The 19044-nt window shown below is 43.3% G+C and overlaps 2 protein-coding genes across 9 annotated transcripts in view; one reads left to right on the top strand and one right to left on the bottom strand.

The window, feature by feature from the left end:
* PFKL (phosphofructokinase, liver type) overlaps positions 1-4375 on the bottom strand; it is a 40745-nt gene extending 36370 nt beyond the window's left edge. Inside the window, exon 1 of one of the 2 annotated variants that reach the window (XM_077930016.1) lies at positions 4157-4375. In XM_077930016.1, coding sequence (XP_077786142.1) covers positions 4157-4262 — 106 coding nt within the window. In that variant the 5' untranslated portion in view covers positions 4263-4375. Of the gene's footprint in view, positions 1-3376; positions 3414-4156 lie in introns of those variants that run through there. The other variant, XM_077930018.1, reaches the window with a different exon arrangement.
* Positions 1-17014, top strand: part of LOC114597707 (endothelial protein C receptor-like) — a 222794-nt gene extending 205780 nt beyond the window's left edge. Inside the window, exons 1-7 of one of the 7 annotated variants that reach the window (XM_077930026.1) lie at positions 6654-7319; positions 7848-8003; positions 10757-10879; positions 12335-12370; positions 13295-13356; positions 14967-15239; positions 16079-17014. In XM_077930026.1, coding sequence (XP_077786152.1) covers positions 7933-8003; positions 10757-10879; positions 12335-12370; positions 13295-13356; positions 14967-15239; positions 16079-16191 — 678 coding nt within the window. In that variant the 5' untranslated portion in view covers positions 6654-7319; positions 7848-7932 and the 3' untranslated portion in view covers positions 16192-17014. Of the gene's footprint in view, positions 1-6653; positions 8004-9715; positions 10880-12334; positions 12371-13294; positions 13547-14966; positions 15240-16078 lie in introns of those variants that run through there. The other 6 variants (XM_077930024.1, XM_077930021.1, XM_077930022.1 and 3 more) reach the window with 6 other exon arrangements.
* The last annotated feature ends 2030 nt before the right edge of the window (positions 17015-19044 follow it).

The raw sequence follows: 19044 nt of genomic DNA, 5'->3' as shown, positions 1-19044 counted from the left end.
AGAGAAGCCAGACAATGTGAAGTTCTAAAACAGGGGCGGGGAAAACTTTTTTACTGGAAAGTTGCATTGCCCCTTGGTCAACCCTCCAGGGGCCCAGGCCTGTAGTGGGCATGGCCAACTGGATGTAACCAATACCCCAGTACAAACACCACAAACATACACAAACATTTGCTGCCCTGATCTCCTTGGGGAGGAAGGGTGGGACAGAATAATAGTAACAATACATAAAGTACCCGCATGCACACAAAGCAATTTTATTGAATTCCACGGATATGCTTTTCCCAATGCTGCAGGGTGCTGTGGTTTTCCATGCTCAGTGGAGGCCTGCATCAGGCTGCATGCATGGAAGAAAAATCATTGCAACATTATTTTATTTTAAAACTTCATGACTTTTAAATCGGTTTTAAAACATTGGGATTAGGTGTGCCAGAGGACATGAACTGACTTAACTGATTAGAGGCAGCAATCACAACTGGCCATCTGGTGCCATCTGTCTAGTTGTCATCATACTGTGCTTTGTTTACAGGCCCCATCAGCTACACAAGAGTAGCCCTTGCCAATATTCTGCCATGTCTACAGCTTTCTCCCTTGGTGGGCAAAGCATCTAGAAAGAGACACTGGTTTGCTACAAGATACCATGGTGATTTCAGAAACCTTCATTGATGTCATCCCCAACAAGAGGCAACCCCCCCCCCCCAACAACCCTGTTTATGTCATATAAAGCACTAGCCAAGTGATAATGTTACGTACCTTCCTACCTTGGGGCGAGGCGAAATATAGGCACTTCTCTCAGGGAAAGTACAGACCAGCAAGACTTTCCACATCAGAAGGCTTTGAGAAGGGATTTGCTAGGCACCTCCCTCCAAAAATTTGCTCCAAGCACCAAATGAGCACACAGGTCCACAAACATGCTTCAGAATCACAACAGATGTATTACCTCTTCCATACTAAATGGATTACATCCTTTACTGGTTTACGTTAGGCTGCTTCCACTGAAGATACACTCACATACTTCCATTTCAGCAATTAGGTAACTTGCCAAGCCCTGGAGCATATCCACAGTAAAGATCAGTAACCAAGACAAGGAAGTCATTAGTGGGACTAAAGGGCAATTTTTTTTTGCCAACTGATGGTTGATGCAGGAACTGGATAGTTCCAAGTATGTTATGAATGCAATTTGCCAGTGGAAGAGGGGAATGGTTTCAAGGACACATAACGAGGAATATTAAATTGATTGTTTTTACAGTGCTGTTATAATGCATGGTGCTTTGCAGGCAAGGTATGTGTCATAACATTCTTCACTCTAAACTGAACAGATTATTTCATTACAAATGACCACAGAAACTACAGAACAAAAAACAAGGGCAAAGAGAAAGCTGTGTAAGGGTAGAAAGCTGTTCCAGAATTTCCCCCTCCACACACACACATCCAGCAAATTCAGTTTGTCTGAAACATTCTCATTTTATTCCTAGCCTTTATGTAATCCCCCCACAAAGTGAAAATTAAATTCAATCAGCCTTCACTGTGGCACATGATAAATTTATTTGGATCTCCTGTATTCCAACAAAGCTCAAAAAATTTACTGCTAAAATGGCAGGGAAGAGGGAGTTGAAATTAAAAAGAGTTGGATGCTATAATATTGTCTATCATTAGACAATATTATAACATCCAACAAACAGTCAGTGTTATAACTTAACATCCAGCCTTAGGGCTGTATCCAAGTTCAATTCAGAATAGACCCATTGCAGTTAATAGACATGACTAAGGTTCTAAAGGGATCTACAATGAATAAAACTTATTTGTATCGAACCCTTAATTTTGATTTTTCTTGGGAGTTTGTCATACCAATAAGTATTCTAAACTAATGTTTTAACATTCAGCAATTACAAACAAAATAGTGATAAACACTTTCAACTCATCTGCTTAACTAGGCTGGAGAAAACCCACTACTGCCCTCAACAGTATGTTTATTGTATAGAAGACCATCATGATATATTTATCCCTACTCCATCATAGTATACAGACTCAAAGATGGCTCTGTCCCGTCAAGGGCAAAGCAAATTGATCAGGCAAAAATAGCTGTATGTCTATTTTTAATAGGTTCCTATGATGGTCACAGCTGCACCACAATACACAACAGGGGCAAGTTCAAAAGAGAGAGAAAATCATTAAGGTACCATTAACACAGAGGAATCTGAACTTCTACATATGCAACTGTCAATAGATAAATTAGCCCAGTTATACCAGAAAACTCATTAACTGCAAATACAGTTTTCCTTTCCTTATGAAGGAAAAATATCTTTTGTCAGTGAAGTTATAAATGTAACAGTTGTTCCATTCTAGCTTGCTACAGAGATACAGGCAGAAAAATTCTAGCTTGCTACAGAGATACAGAGTAAAATGGGCAAACCTAATTCAGGCCCCTGGAGCCATGTGTATAGTTTAATTGCAGTGGAAGGGAACTAGAAGGGCCTTGATGCCACAGTGAAATCATCTAGGGTATCTCATGGTTAGTGCTGTTTCAAAGAGTGCCTAAATATCTTTAATTAGCTTGCAATGCATGTACAAAATATGAAAATTAGTGTAGCTGATTCCCCCCCCCACACACACACACCATGGAATGATCAATAAATGTGTTTTGGACCCAATGCTTCAGTAGATCAGCACTTGTGCTGTATACCCTTGATGCTGACCAGTGACCCTTGCCCTCCTGTGCCTAATCTTGGCATGCACTGCTAGAATGCACATTGCATAAATTTTCATGGCAGTTCTTACAAAAGCGGGGGGTGGGGGTGGACACCTGGCCAAGGGCCCAATTAGGCCTGTCCTATTTGGCTGGCAAGGCTGTTTCAGCTAAGCCATGCCTACATCTTACATGAAATCAGGTATGGGGGTAGGCAGACATGATTTTGCCTGGAGGTCTCAGGGCGGTTCACAGAATCAGGTCATGGTTGGGTCTTGGAAGAGCTGGCCCCGGGCTTCACAAACCTGAACCATCAGCTGATCACTGGCACAGCGTACAATGTGCTGTGTGCTGATTGTCTACAATGTGTGGGCTGTGTCTCTGTCTGAAAAGTTTGACTTCAAACTGTGCAGACAAAAGCAGGCCTCCTGACTTTGTTATGTGAGGTGATTGACCAGTGAGTGGCTGCAACCACTTGTCAAACTTGGCCCATGGGGGCAGGAGATAATGGTTTGGCTGCTGCCTTAAAATAATTGTATTTATGGTAGGCCAGCATTTATCCCCATATTGCAGACAGAAGAGAGGGATGAGGCAGGCAGGGCAGCTTGCCTAAATAAAGCTAAGGAGTTCATGACTGAGATGAAATGTGAACCAGGGATGGAGCCTTTCCTGCTTACTGACTCTCACACTTACTCTTCTGCTTTTTCTCCCTCATGTGAAATTCTCAGGTGGTTTCCCACCTAGGCGCCTCCTAGAACTGCTTAGCGTCTCCAAGGTGACTACTTTTAGCCACAAGGTCAGGGACGGGAAACCTGGTTCCTTCCTAAGGTTGCTGGACTCCAACAGCGCCAAACTAGCAAAGGCCCATCCATGGTGAAGACTGTCCAGTGGGCTCTCAGTGGGAATGTGCTCCTTCTCCCCAACCCCAGATGTACAAGGCCTGCTTCTGGCCAACCATCAGGCGAGAGAACTCTTCACATGCTCCAGGGCGCTCTCGCTGCTGCTTCACACATTCCTTACTCTTACTCTAGCCTTCCCACACGCCTTGCAGCAGGAGGATATGACCCTGAGCGTGACTCGAGGGGAGCAGCGGGGACGAGCACACGCGCGCCCAGCCCTCTGAAGTAACTGGGGAGTGAGTGGCTGAGGGGAAGCGGTGGGCGGAGCTCGCCTGAGGAGACGCCGGTCGCTTGAGGAATCCTTGAGGAATCCGTTTCTCTGGCTTCGATTGAGCAGGCGACCCTTCCCCTCGCAGCTCAGCCCCTCGAGGCGCCGGCCTTCCATTACTCAGGCCTTGCGAGGAAGAGACGTTCCCCCGCCGTGTCCGCCTGCACGTTCCACCTGGCGGCGCGAGGCGGGAGTCCACCCCCCCGCCCCCCTCACGCAACATCCTCCCTCCAGAGTCTCGAGCGCAGGCGGCAGGAAGAGGAGGCGGATGGGATGCTGAGGAGGATCCTTCCTCCTCCGACTGACCTTGTGCGTCGCCGCCGCTGGTGAGCACCGCGAGAGCCAGGCCGGCGCCCGCCATGCGCAGCTTCTCCAGGTCCAGCCCCGCCGAGCCCAGGCCGGATCCCGCCATTGCCCCGGCTGCGTCCAAAGTGCAGAGCCCCGGCGAGAATGACAGCAAGCGGCGGCGGCGGCACCCGGAGCCCGCGAGTCCAGCTCCCTTTAGCCACGCCCCCGCGACCGCCCTCGGCCTCTGGCTCCGCCCACAAGGGAGGAGCTACCTGCCTCGGCCGGGCAGCAGACGTCACGGCGCGAAGGCTTCCCCGGGGGTCGGTGTTTCTGAGCCCCGTCTGAGGAGGAAGGGGCTCTCTGCTCTTCCGGCAGACCAGACCACCACCTCCTACCTGAAAGGCCTGCAGGATTTGCTTAGCAAGGGTGATGTGGGGGGTGGGGGCCGGGGAATGGCAGGTCGTGTGAGCATTAAAAAGGAGCCCTCAGCTCCGCATCCCGTTTCCCATAGTGGCTGGTCAGAGCAGAGCATGAAAGCCGCAGTGCTTTCCAGCAAATAGTGGTCAATGGCATGTTGCATCTGAGGGTGGAGGTACACGACCCTGTAAGCATTGCAGATTTATAACCCCTGTGAATCCGAAGAGGATCCCTTCTAAAGGCAACTTTTATGTGGCTACTGTGTTGCTATCAATTTATAACGTTGCCTTTTGCCAGTTTCGTGTCGGTGTTCACGTTTCTCTCTATACCATGCAGCTTCATTAAACTCTCTGATACTATATATAAGACCAGGTTGCAAAAAAAGAACCAGCATATTTTAAGAGCACTTCCTTTTTTTAATCTTTATTTGTCCTGTGGACACAGCCAATTAATTTTATCACCGCAGTAACACCCAGGGGCAGATTTAGGTCTAATGAGGCCCTAAGCTACTGAAGATAATGGGGCCCTTTATATGTCCAGCTGTCCTTTGTCAACAACAAATTGTCATTTTTTTTTGTGTTGAATATATGCTATATGGTAATTTATGACCTAATTAGTATCTAAAGCCATTTGCACATAACAAAATATATATTTTATCAAAGTAATTGTTGGACTGAAATACAATTAATAAGTATATTAATAATGAAATACAATTAAGAAGTATATGGGGGGGGCAAGAGAGTGAGGCCCTAGGCCATTATGGCTTGTTTAGCTTATACGTAAATCAGGCACTGGTCACACCAGTGAGCTGGCCAGAAAGATCCGTGGTTATTCCTGGGGCATATCTATATATCTGGCCAGCTCGTTATGAATGCTAAAAGCGTTTATTGAATATATGGAAAATAATTGTGTACAGCTGAAAATGCTGGCAGCATTAAGATAAATTCAACAGTGTAAATAAGTTTTGATCAATGCAATAATGGAAAACCAACTGGTATAGTTTTTGCAAAATATTCAGGGATATAAGATAATGCAAAATGAACCATGAAAATAGAAGAAGGGAAGTCTTTGATAGCTTAAGTTGTAAAATGTTTATTTGAAATTGTAAAACAGAAAATTTAATATAAATCATATTTTTAAAAAATTATGAACGCTAAAAGCACAAAGGGAGAGTGAGGCTGATTCTATAGTTATGAGATATAAAAAAGTAACTGCAACAAGTGTTCTTAATTTTTTTTTATTTTTATTTTTTGCAATTTGACCTTGAACATGTTGAAGGGTACTAGTTGGGGAAGGGGAAGGATGCACACCTTGCATGCAGAAGGTCCCAGATTCAATGTCTGGCATCTCCACGTAGGGTTAGGAAATACTCCTGTTGGAAAGCCTGGGATGCTGCTGCCAGTCAGTGTGCACAACACTAAGCTAGAGAGGCCAATGGCCTCTTTATATGAGGCAGCTTCCTATGATACTAGGGGGTGTTTACTATGTTGATCTTTACATTAAGTACTAAGAGAGCAGAATATTAACCAATGGCTTCCAGGACATGTTCAAGATAAGAACTAGCACCAGGGTCATAACAGTTCATAATGGAGATTTTTTAAATATCAAATTATGCCAACTTTACTGATCTATAGAAATAAACCATAAGTTCAGATTGACAAACACCAGTACAGTGGAGCTTGTTGTTGTTGTTTAGTTGTTTAGTCGTGTCCGACTCTTCGTGACCCCATGGACCAGAGCACACCAGGCGTCCCTGTCTTCCACTGCCTCCCGCAGTTTGGTCAAACTCATGCTGGTAGCTTCGAGAACACTATCCAACCATCTTGTCCTCTGTCGTCCCCTTCTCCTTGTGCCCTCCATCTTTCCCAACATCAGGGTCTTTTCCAGGGAGTCTTCTCTTCTCATGAGGTGGCCAAAATATTGGAGCCTCAGCATCAGGATCTGTCCTTCCAGTGAGCACTCAGGGCTGATTTCCTTAAGAATGGATAGGTTTGATCTTCTTGCAGTCCATGGGACTCTCAAGAGTCTCCTCCAGCACCATAATTCAAAAGCATCAATTCTCCGGTGATCAGCCTTCTTTATGGTCCAGCTCTCACTTCCATACATCACTACTGGACAGTGGAACTAGGATGGCCAAATCCTTTAATGCCATTCCATTTCATTCCATTAACTATAACCCATAAATCAGTCCAACACATGATGGCTTCCCATTTTACATTTCTGTTTCTTTTTGTGGGTAATTTTGGTCAATTTTCATACTCAAAATACCAGAATACATAATAACAAAAGAAGGCTTTTCCCAGCACCAAACTGAAATGCTCAGGCTGACTGCACTCTGCATGAATCACCATGTAGAAGACCATACTGATTATTTTGCAAAATGGAAACATGTTTTCACGTAAAATTATTGTATACAATAAGATTTCATACAAGGGGGTTGTGGAAAGAATGGAAGAAAGCTGTTCTGTTGTGGAAGATTGTAAAAATTGTAAGTTAAGGCTAAGAATAGTGTGTGACTGCTGGATGCACCCGAAGTGCAAAAGACAATTCTCAAAAATTTAATTGATTTGTTTCTACTATTAGCTGTCCTCATCTGATTCCTGTTGGTCCTTTTGTTTCTCAGCTCTAGCCATGTTAACTGGGCCTTCTAATTATTATTCATATTAATTGACTGACCTCAGATGTTCAGCTTTAGTGAGCTCACCTGTATCCACGTCCAAGCAGCAACCAGAAATGCATTAAAAATCCAAGACTGCTAAACCAGGTTAGATGAAAATAAGATAAACTTTGGTGTTACTCTTTTAAATTAAAAGATGAGAACTGGATATTATTGCTCACCTATATCTTCGCACATCTGCACCACACAGTCTCATATATAGATTGAGCAGGAAAAGGAGCATGCATTTTAAACCTTTCAAGAATGCATAGAAGACTTCTTGACAACACTTAAGTTTGTTAACATCTCTGTTGCCCTTTGGGACTCCTTTGTTAGATATATAACTGCATTCAGCTGCTAACCTATACTTGCCCAACAATCTCAGTTACAACACCTTTTGTGTTCATCCAATTCCAATCTTCATGGTAAGTACTCTACCAGTTTCTCATAAAACTTAAAATTCAAGGCATGTCTTGAGTTTTGTGAAATAAAACATCTGTTTTTCTTCTGGAAAATTGTTCCGACTATAATTGTGCTGTTATGTTTTGGGTCTGGCTGTGCTATATCTCATTCAAAACTCCACCAGTGCACCTCCCGCAACAGACTTTCTGAAACCACACTTCGTTTTCTCTGCAGAGAAGTGGGGGAGGAAAAGGAAGCATCCTTGCTATGGCAAGGCACAGTAACTTGGAAAACCATTAAAACAAAGAACTCCAGAAACATGCTGTATAAAAGAAGGCCTCTTGATATGGTTTCTTTCACTGAACCCACTCCAGCTGGAACACTTAGCATGTAAGCATTTTGATGTTTTAATAAACTGACTGAATCTTGACAATAAGGAGGCGCAGTGGCATGTGCAGATAATTGGTTAACTGCCTGCTTTGTATGTGGCCATACTCCTCTTAAGGAGCAGATTTATAGTTTGGGGTGTCCTTTGACCCATTTTGTCACGAGTCCCAGTGGAGCAGAATATCACCATCATATTACTCCATTGCTGAAAGAATTGCACGGACTGATGGGGTCTGATAACTGACAGTTGGAGCTCTGTTAGGTGAGAAACGGAGAAGCAGAGAGAACAATATGTTTTAGTGGGTTCCCCTCCTCCTTTTAGGGGACGCGGGTGGCGCTGTGGGTAAAACCTCAGCACCTAGGACTTGCCGATCGCATGGTCGGCAGTTCGAATCCCCGCGGCGGGGTGCGCTCCCGCTGCTCAGTCCCAGCGCCTGCCAACCTAGCAGTTCGAAAGCACCCCCGGGTGCAAGTGGATAAATAGGGACCGCTTACTAGCGGGAAGGTTAACGGCATTTCCGTGTGCGGCTCTGGCTCGCCAGAGTAGCTCCATCACGCTGGCCACGTGACCCGGAAGTGTCTCCGGACAGCGCTGGCTCCCGGCTTCTAGAGTGAGATGAGTGCACAACCCTAGAGTCTGTCAAGACTGGCCAGTACGGGCAGGGGTACCTTTACCTTTTACCTCCTCCTTTTAGTGGTTAGAGTGTTGGACTAAGACTTGATATGCTGGGGTTCCAAGCTCTACTCAGCCATGAAGCTCACTGGGTGACCTAAGGTTAGTCACTGTCTCTCTGCCTAACCTACCTTATAGAGACCCATGTACACCACCTTGAGCTGCTCGGAGGAAAGGTGGGATATGAATATAGTGCATACATACCTACTTACATACCTACTGTGATCACTGCCAATTTGCTTGCCTCTTTCTTTGGGCCCGATCCATACCAAAACCTAGAGGTAAAAGCTGCTGTCTTGAGCAGCTGAACATGCAGTGAGAGCACAAAACGGCAGCAGGATCTGGGACTCGAGGGTTGGCAGTGGGTTGCCTATAGGGGTGTGGGCTTTGTCAGGCGCCCAGCAAGACAGACTTCTAACACCACCCCTGGAGACAACAAAATGGGGAGATGTAGAAGTATGGACCTGGGTTTACATCCCTTTGCCATACAGTCATATTACATTTTATATAAAAGCTTGTACTCTCATTTTTCTGTTGGCCTGAAATAAAGCCAGAAGTTTCCAGCCTTGCTTGCTAAAAGGCTTACAGCAGGATGTTGGGATTTTCTGTCAAACACACAAAGTCTATTGTTTAATTAAAGTTGGGAGCCCTGCATCACACAGACGAGATTTTGCTATCTGCTGAAAGGAGATTTTTCTAGTCGTTCTGGTAATATCCTCTATCTTGGAATTACTTAACTTAGTTATTGCTACTGATAGGGTTAATCAAGGCTGCAAGGAAATGGGTTTTTGTTTTAGCTTTGGAACTGTGAGTTAGAAATGGTTTAGTCAACAATGAAGAGAGTAGAGAGCTAGAAAAAAGAAGAATAAAGAGGTCAGGCAGAAAAGAAAAAGAGCAAAGCAAACAGTCTGAAAAGGAACCTTTCTTCATAGAGGTTTAAAATTTAGCTAGTGAAGGACATTCAACACTCTCAAGTTGATTGGTACTTTGAGGGTTTTTGTGTAATATTTTCTGCATTGTTTATAGTTGTTTAATGTTTACTGAGTTAATTCATGTTTTAAAGGAATGGGGTTTAGGAATTACTCAGCCCAGAGATGGATTAACCAGTCTGCATCCTCATATCTATATTGAAGAGATCATCCTGATATACTTGTTGGTTGACCATTGCTTTATTAGATGAATTGCTGGTTAATAGTGCAGGAATGGAGTGGTATGGAATGGTTTTCTGATAGCTGGAAATCTCTGTCTGCTTTTGAATCAGAATTTGAATAAAGTAAGAGAATGTGTGTATACAAAAGCACATACACACATGCATGTGTCTTAAAAAGCAATGGGTCATTTAGGCAGAGTGAGAAAGAGAATAGTGAGTTGACTGAAAATTAAGCACGTTGGGATACAGGATCCCTGGTGACCTGCAGTCTAGTGGATACGCTGCCCTGCAGAAGTGCTTCTGTGCCTTCACGTGTATTAGTAAATGCAGCAAATATCACAGGTAGCATAAATCTCTTGTGCATAGGATATTGGACCAAAAATGCAGCCTCTGGAGTAATCTAATTGCTTAGGGAAGTAGAGACTTTGCAACAATATGCTTTACACATTTGAGCCTCAAAACTGTGTATTAACTGCAAAAGTCCCTGTGAACCCAAAAAGCTCTGCTAGAGGCAGGAAACAGGTTTTCTTTTCCAGTGGGTATAAATAGTACTTTCCCCACAATGCCCTATTTTGATTTCCTCATCACATTTATTTCCTTCCCCCACCCGCTTTTCACACAATAAACTTGGGGAATCCTTTAATAATTCTTTAAAAAATCATTTCCCAGTTATAGTCTGGGAATGTTGCAATAGTAATAGCTCTGGGAGAAAAGAGGGGCGAGGTCTGGCAAGGAAAAGTGTCAGTTCCTCTACTGCAGATGAGGAAATACGAAGATAGATGGAATGACATGCTCCACCCTTCAATTCCCAAGAAACCCTGGGCTCCCTCCTCTAATCCTGACTGGGCAGGGTAGAGAGCTGGATCCCAGATTTTGTTTGCATTTCCAAAAGTGGTGGCTTGAGATACAGAAAGCTTGGATTTCTTTCCACAGACTACAACACTGCACAGCACCTCCAGCACTCCTGGATTTTGCAAACAAGCGATCACCTTCTGGGAATGTTACTCCTGCAAATAATCTTCGCTTGGGCTCTCTGCCACTGGGTGTATGGCGTAGGTAAGTGAAAATGCCTTGTTCTCTAATGGTGCAATTCTACTCAGAAGAAAGAAGCTAGATTATTTCCAGAAAACTTCAGATAGCATGCAATCTGTTAAGACAGGGAGTGGTGTATGGGATAGTGCAGTTTTATTAAACTGAAAATGTTTGTAGAGACCTTTTTGGGGTGGAGTCAGAGATGTCTATTACCTAGACATGTGTGATCTATATGCATATCTTTACTTCTGTATCAACCCGTCTGTTCAGTAAAATCATCCTCCATGTGTCTCGTCAGAGTTTTGAAGAACGTCTACAAAGCAGAGGGGCTTACTTGAACACCCTCCTCAAGAAGTTTGCCTGCCGCCACTCACAGCTGCTTAGGCATTAGACAAAAACATTTGTATTTATCCAGACATTTAAATAGTTATCGTTTTAGCCAGCAATCCTTAAAGCACCCAGACTAAACCTCATTCAACACAGTGGGGCTTCACTCTGCATAAACATGCACAAGTTGGCCCTGTTATTCTTTTGCTTTCATCCTTTTGTTTTTACGGTGTACGCTGCCTTGAAAAATGTTTTAAATAAGTAAGACTACGGTCTGAAATCTGGGTGAGGGGGGTGGAGAATCAGAACAAGAGATATTTGGGAATCTAGCCAGCGTTTGTAAGTTCGGCTTAGAGCAAAAGATGGAAACAGCTGGCAAGAACACAGAACTGCAAAGTAGAAACTGAGTTCAGCCTCATGTACAAGACCTGGTTATGAGAACAGCTCTTGTTGGTCTCAACAAAACAGACTTGCCTGATCTATTAAAGCACTATATGCAGGCACACACACATACTACTTCAGAGTTGTCATATTGTTCAGTGAGACATTCATTACGTTCTATAGAGCAATGGTGTTTTTAAATAAGAAGCAACCCTTAAAGGCAGGTGAGGGCACTCTGACCCTCCAGAAATTGTTGGGAATATACGGTACTATCACAAGCTACATACTATCTGGAGGGCCACAGGTTCCCTTCCCTGATTTAAAGAGTGTCTTGACACAGCTGTGTTCCAGAAGCCCTGTCCTGGCCCCCTAAGCTAAGCACAGATTGCCAAAGTTGAAGTAGCATTTACTCCCAATCTAGTTAGCTTTTGTACTTTTAGCAGCAGGCAGCAAAACGTTTTCGGTTGACTCTGGCATCTATGCTTGCACCATGCACCAGCGTCCAAGGTCTCCTGCTAACCATGGTACCATTACATAGGAAGAAAATCTAATCTGGGATCTTGACTTTTCTATGTGGCACAAAAAAGTGCTCCACTACAATAGAGACCATTATAGCACTGGGTAAATATCACCTACTACTGATTCGAAATAACTGTCAGCTCTTGGCCAGAATCTTGTGACTATTTGACAGGGCATTTGACATAATGCTCCATTATTAATTATTATTATATTCTTATCACCATGCATCAAATGGTTTATATTTGTTTTCAGAGAGAGCTCATCATTCAACAGCAGCCTTTGTAGCAGGTATATTATAGCATCCTTTTTTAAGCTCAGTATTTTAAACAAATTCCAAGCAAGCACCGACTGTAAAAATTCTGAATTTTAGTTTCTCTGTTTAAACTGAGGAAAATTTCCCTTTTCGTTTTAAGCATGAGAGGGACAGAAATGTGCTACATGTAGGTAGGAAATGTGCTACATTCCAGATAAACAAAAATATGGAATACATATATAATACATTCAGAATTATTGTAACTTTTAATAAAGCATGCCAATTGGTTTAAAAATTCCCAGAACAGATCCGTATGGCAGATTGTGACCAAGCCCTACCTACCTCTCACCACCTTGACTGCACAGGGCTGGCCTTAACGGATTTTATTCTTTGCAGCTACAGCAAAATTCAAATTGATACCTCACTTCCACTCATCGTTAGTTTGAACTGCACACAGAGAGAGGATGGAAGCAGGGAAATAGCACTCCCTCTGAAATCTGTTTCCTGAAGTAGCTGCTTTTATCTTGCTTCAGAGAAAGGCCAGCCATATGATAAGGGGCTGGCATTTAACATGAGCACAGCATGCGCCGGCATATAGGAAGCTACCTGCTCCCTCCGCGAGGGAAATTTATTTCCCTCTTAGCTGCTTTCGAGCAACAGAGCCACCACAGGAAAAGGTGGTGCCTTCCAGTCTAGGAACAACAATGGGATGGCAGTCAAATTCATGCCACTTTCAGCCCTGGGAGTAGAAAAGCATCCCCTTAAAGGATAAGAAAGGAAAGAAACACCTTCCTTCCTTCCTGTATGAAGTTTCCTGTCAACTTTAGTTTTATTCACTTGTGGTTGCCTCTGAGCAAAAGGGAGCAAGGAAAGGCTAGTGTGAAAGAACGTGCTTTTGCTATTTCTCATTTGCAGGTGGCTGAAGGCAATAACTTAGGTTGTTCTGGTTTTCCTCTCAGAATCTCATGCCTTCGTTATGACTCACCTGGCCTACTTCCCAAACGACAGTTCAGTGGAAATGGTAGGTAATGCCACTCTGGATGGAAAACTTACCCACAGCGTGGAGTATCAAAATGAGCAAATGAATGCAAGCCAGTTGCTCCAGCTGGAATCTTTAGATCTCTGGGAGCAGAGGAAGAGTGCACTGCAAAATTACCTCGAGCTTTTCAAGAAAGTGGTCAACCTGTTTGCTCGCGAAAGGAAAATACCATGTGAGTATTATGGTGCGATGGTAATGGGCACAGTTGTTGCCATAGCAACTGTCCCTGCTGCTTAAGATGATGGTATCATTGAGCACCAAACTTTGGGACATGGTGTGATCACGGAGGAAATAGTTTATCTAGAGATTTGCCTATGACGGAAAGTATGGTGCCATTTACTGTTAAGTAAAATTAAGCCACAGAGGCAGCCAAGAAGCCAGCTCCTATTATTGCAGTCAGCTATGAGACCAATTTGCAGTCTGCGGTGGAAATAAAATTATATATTAATATATGCATTCATTCATATTATATCCCCTAATGAATACTAAGAACTGTTAAGGTACTTCATTTTGTATTATGCTTTATAACTAAAACATTCCAGGCCTTGTTCTAATTTACTTGCATAAGTTTGTCTCATTAGTTTGTCAAATAAAGACACAGGTTTACTAAAACTGACTTGCTAAGGAAAGCAAGAGTTGGCAAAGGGGCTGTATTGTGAAGACGCATTGCTTTGATTCAGCAAGTTCAATGCTTGGATATTTTAGTGGGCAGTAAGACGCGGGTGGTGCTGTGGGTAAAACCTCAGCGCCTAGGACTTGCCGATCGCATGGTCGGCGGTTCGAATCCCCGCGGCGGGGTGCGCTCCTGTCGTTCGGTCCCAGCGCCTGCCAACCTAGCAGTTCGAAAGCACCCTCGGGTGCAAGTAGATAAATAGGGACCGCTTACCAGCGGGAAGGTAAACGGCGTTCCGTGTGCTGCGCTGGCTCTCCAGATGCAGCTTGTCACACTGGCCACGTGACCCGGAAGTGTCTGCGGACAGCGCTGGCTCCCGGCCTATAGAGTGAGATGAGCGCACAACCCTAGAGTCTGGCAAGACTGGCCCGTACGGGCAGGGGTACCTTTACCTTTACCTTAAGTGCTAAAACACCTTAATAAAAGATAAAATTGCCCTGTCTGATGTCAGTTCAGATTTTGCACTGAGAAAGTGAGATCTTGAACAGAAAAATGATCTGTCTTCTCAAAATATTCCCAGAGTAGGGATGCATTTGGTAAACCTTCCAGCCTCCTATACTGAAGATTATTTCTTCTGCCCCTATTACTTTCTGAGGTCTAGTTATTTTTTTCCTTGTCTATCAAAAAGTATGAAATAGGGACGTGGTCAAACAATTATTTGAAAACATGCATATCTTGCTTATTGTGTTGTATGCATATTTACACTTTCTGGAGAGCTAGCATTAGCTGTAGCCTGTTTGCCACCATTTGCTACTGTATATGTGAAATAGCTCTCTGTGGACATGTCAGGGCTAATTTCCCTGAGAAGTGCGGACAGAATGCTTCCTTAGGTAATTCAGCATAGTACAAGGGTGCATGTGAGAAAGATAAGAGGCCAGTTATGGGGAAAATATTTCTAACACATTCGCTTTTGTTGCAGACCCCCTACACATAAATTGTACTTTGGGGTGCCAGATCTTTGGGAATGGCACCAACAGAACCTTCTATGAAGTTTTAGTCAATGGGACTGATTTCCTGAGATTCAATGCAGCCAATCAGAGCTGGGTACCTTTACAGGAAACTCCTGTGGCCAGCTATACCCGTATGCAGCTGAACAAATACAATGAAACCAGTGCGGACCCAGCTTTCTTCCTGAAGGAAACTTGCATCAAGATTGTAACAGAGCATACTGAAGTGAAAGGAGCCTTTACAGGTATGTGAAACACTGGTTATATGATGTCCGAGAAGCACTCCTACCCTGTGCAGGTTGTCCAAGGGAGGACACAACCAAGTATCCTTTATGGCAGTCTTCTTACCAACACACACTAATGGACAGGGATGGGTATATTTTGTGGTGCAGTCACACCACAAGCATAGATGTTGGAATGAGGTACAGAATTCTGAATCACTGCCTTTCTTTAAAAAGAGAAATATAAGCACCTTGTCCTCGACATGCTGAAGATAGTCTTGGGAGTGTTTGATGAAAGCAGGGATGCAAAACACCTGACAATTCCGTAAGATGTCATGGGGCGACAGTGGGGTGGAGAGGCAGAAAGAGTGCAGCATATTACAGAGGCTTTCCAGAGATCCAGACTTCAGGACCCTTGCTAGCTTTGCTGCTTCTGACTAGCTGCAGAGCTCTGCACACATATAAAATGCTTTATTAGCTGCAGAATCCAGAATTATCTTGGTGCAGAGAGTATACCAACTGACATTTGCTTTGAGTTTTCTCTTCCTTGCAAGGGACACCCACAATCTCCTGCTGAAGCAGTGGGTTGAAAGTGGACGAGTCCATCAGTTCAGTCATATTTCCCCCCCAAACACCATCCTACCCAACTTTTTTCATGAGCTGACTCAAATGTTTAGAATTTTTAGAGTGAATGCATTAGTTCAGACAGAAGCAACTTAAATCTTGAAAACAAAAGTTCCAATCCTTGAACCTATCCACCTAAACAGCTAAAGCAACATTTACTTATCAAGTCTTAGAATGCAGCTGCAACCCCTCAGTTGTAGAAAGAAACCTCTCAAATCTTTTTTTTTTTTGCCTTACAGGGAAACATGAAGGACGTTCACACACTCCACTGGTAATAGGCATCAGCCTTGGTGCCCTTGCTGTAATGGCACTAGCTCTTTGCATCTTCCTATGCACAGGCGGGAAGAGATAGCATCTCAAGTATTATATGGACCAGCAGCTCTGCAGATGAGTTAACCAAACACAACAGAAGAACAATGAAGTTGGGATGGGTGAATCTGCCCAATTCCGTTTCTCATCTTTCCAATTTTAAGTCCACTTCTCCACATCAATCAGAATTTTATTTTAAGAGTCCTTATGTAAACTCATTATTTTAATGTGAATTTCTATGTCATTTCACCAATATATGCATTTTTGTACACGTTATGTGGCTGGAGAGCTGCATTGCAAAATTCGGAGGAGAGTGAATTTCAAAGGATGGCTATATTTTGCTTTGTGAATTTTTGTGTATTTTAAAAAGAAGGTGTGGATCAGGTAGGTTAGCATTTAAATGTAAACTGATTCAAATTCCTCCCATCCCTCTTTTTTAAAAATTTTCTTATGAAGAAATAAGCCAATGTCTATATAAATCTGTATCCCTTGCCTCACATCTACCTGTAAGAATAAGATGGGCTCTAGAACAGCAGCAAGATCACTGCCGGTCTCACAGGAATCTTTCCATCTCCTGTCATTACTACCAGGGCAAACAGCCTCTCCCCATAGAACTTTAGTGTTTCACCCACATCAATGGACAGAAACCACAGAAGCACAGCATAAAAACATACCCGAACCTCTTTTTGCTCAGTCACAGCCTCTTTTAAAGCATCCTAAATCTGGGAATTATTACTGCTCCTATTTGACATTAATTGAGTCCAACAGCATAAGATATTGAGATGGGATTGATGTATAGTTTTTAAAATAAAGTCTTCACTGCCACAAAATGTGGTAATGGCTCTTGGGCCAAACTAATTAATGAAGTATAGGTCTATCCACGGCTATTAGAAAGACTGGCTGAATGGAGCCTCCATTTTGAGGCACCATGTTGCTGTAGTGAGCGTGTGTGTGCGTGCATGTACAAACTACTGCCTTTATGCCCAGATTGTTGACTTTCTGTAATCACCTGGCCGACAGCTGTTGAAACAGAATGCTGGACGAGAAGGGATGTTTGAATGATTCTGGATCCAGAACTGGGCATTGCAGCATCTTTCCCTAGTCTTCAGAAGCAGCAGTGAGATCACGCTGTAGTGCAGAGCTTTCCAAACTTTTCATGTTGGTGACACACCTTTTTGACACGCATCACTTTGTGACACATTGATTCAGTTCTCCTAGCAAACCAGAGCTCAAACTAACCCCTTATAAGAGATACAGACACATATCGCGCAACACACCTAAACGCTGCAGCCGACACACTAACGTGTCGCAACACAGTTTGGAAAGCTCTGCTGTAGTGTTTCGTGTGGCAGGTATATCCAAGGCACTGTGGTATACTTCACCAGATTTTGGAGAAGAAAGCCACGTGCGACTCTTGTTATATCTTCATACCTCCCTTGGATATATAGCGTGCAATGCAGAATGATAAGTTTCAACAATAACAACCCAACATCTCAGGAATATCTATTGACTGGGTGAGTGAATGGGGGCGGAGGAGGAATCAAGAGCCACAGAGATGTCTACTTTGATGAAAAGGAAGCCAAGCTAGAAAGAGTGCTTCTCTTACCAAAGCTAGTACTGAGCATACAAGAACACTTCCAGAAGCCAGGACTCCCATTAACTTTCTTTCCTCAGAATTCCGTGAGATTACAGCAGCAAGGGACAAACCAGGAGTTGCTCCTCAACTCTACACATTTTATCCTTGCCACAGATCTGAGTGGAAAGCCAAAACTCATTTAAAAATGCTCTTAGGAACATTAGACATCTGCTCAATCAAGCCTCACCGGGTTACACCCCAAATAGGTAAAACTCTACTATTTCTGCAAAATAGCAAACTTGTCTCTTTCTGCTTTGAAATGGTAAAGGTTCTTTACTAAAAGCAACCCTAAAACCCTTCCAGCTCTCTCTTTAAAGGCCTCTTCCCTTTATACATAAAAATACTTTCAACAGTAGGAGGAAGGATAGGAAGGGGCTGGCTTTCTGAATGTAGCAAATGCTGGATATTTTTTATAAAATCACTCCAAATTATCAACAGTTATGTGGACACTTTCAATGCTAATCTATCTCTAGTTCTCTGTTCACATAGATTATGGTGACAATACATTGTTACTTCAATGGCTGTTATTTCAGATAGTATTAGTGCCAATACAACACTTTCATCTTCAGCAGAGAAAATAAGCACTGATTCACTCTTATCCAGCACAAGGAGCTGATATATAAAGAAAAAAAATCCAGCTAACATTTCACCAAGAAGAGAACATAAGCCATATTGAAACATACACAACTAATTGCAGGGGATATACTTCAGGAGCCTGAAAGATTTTAAGATTGCTGTGCTCATTAGCCAAGGGGCAGTTTGGATGATAAAGGAAGAGCTGGATACCATTCTGAGTCTTTCTGTCTTGCATGAATGTATGTGTTATCAACAAGTCTTCAAAACAGTTGGAAACAAGGGCAAATTCAGATACAAAAGTGTGTGTTGCATATATGCCCAGTGTTTGCAGGAGTACAATACCATATGCAGTGTGAAATGGAGGCAATGGTTTGTAAGCATATGGGAAGCTCAAAGTGTCCTAAGCTCCTGAGTGGCTGGGGCTACCACATCGCTTATTGCTGCAAACATACTTGTTCAGTAAAATATTAATTGGCTTTACAGTTCCCACAGAAGGCTACATGAGTATGTTGGCTTACATCAATTGCATAAAATGCAAAGACTGAATTTGTTGAACCACAGGCTAGGGAGGAAGTGTTTTGATGCAGTTTCTAAGAAATAGGGGGAAAGCAGCAACAGCTGCACAAAGGTGGATGAGGGGGGAGTACATTTCTCTTTTGGAGCTGCGTGGAGCAAATTCCCTAT

This window comes from Podarcis muralis, chromosome 6, assembly GCF_964188315.1.
Source record: "Podarcis muralis chromosome 6, rPodMur119.hap1.1, whole genome shotgun sequence".
NCBI classification, from domain to species: domain Eukaryota; kingdom Metazoa; phylum Chordata; class Lepidosauria; order Squamata; family Lacertidae; genus Podarcis; species Podarcis muralis.
This window is presented reverse-complemented; position numbering and strand designations above follow the sequence as displayed.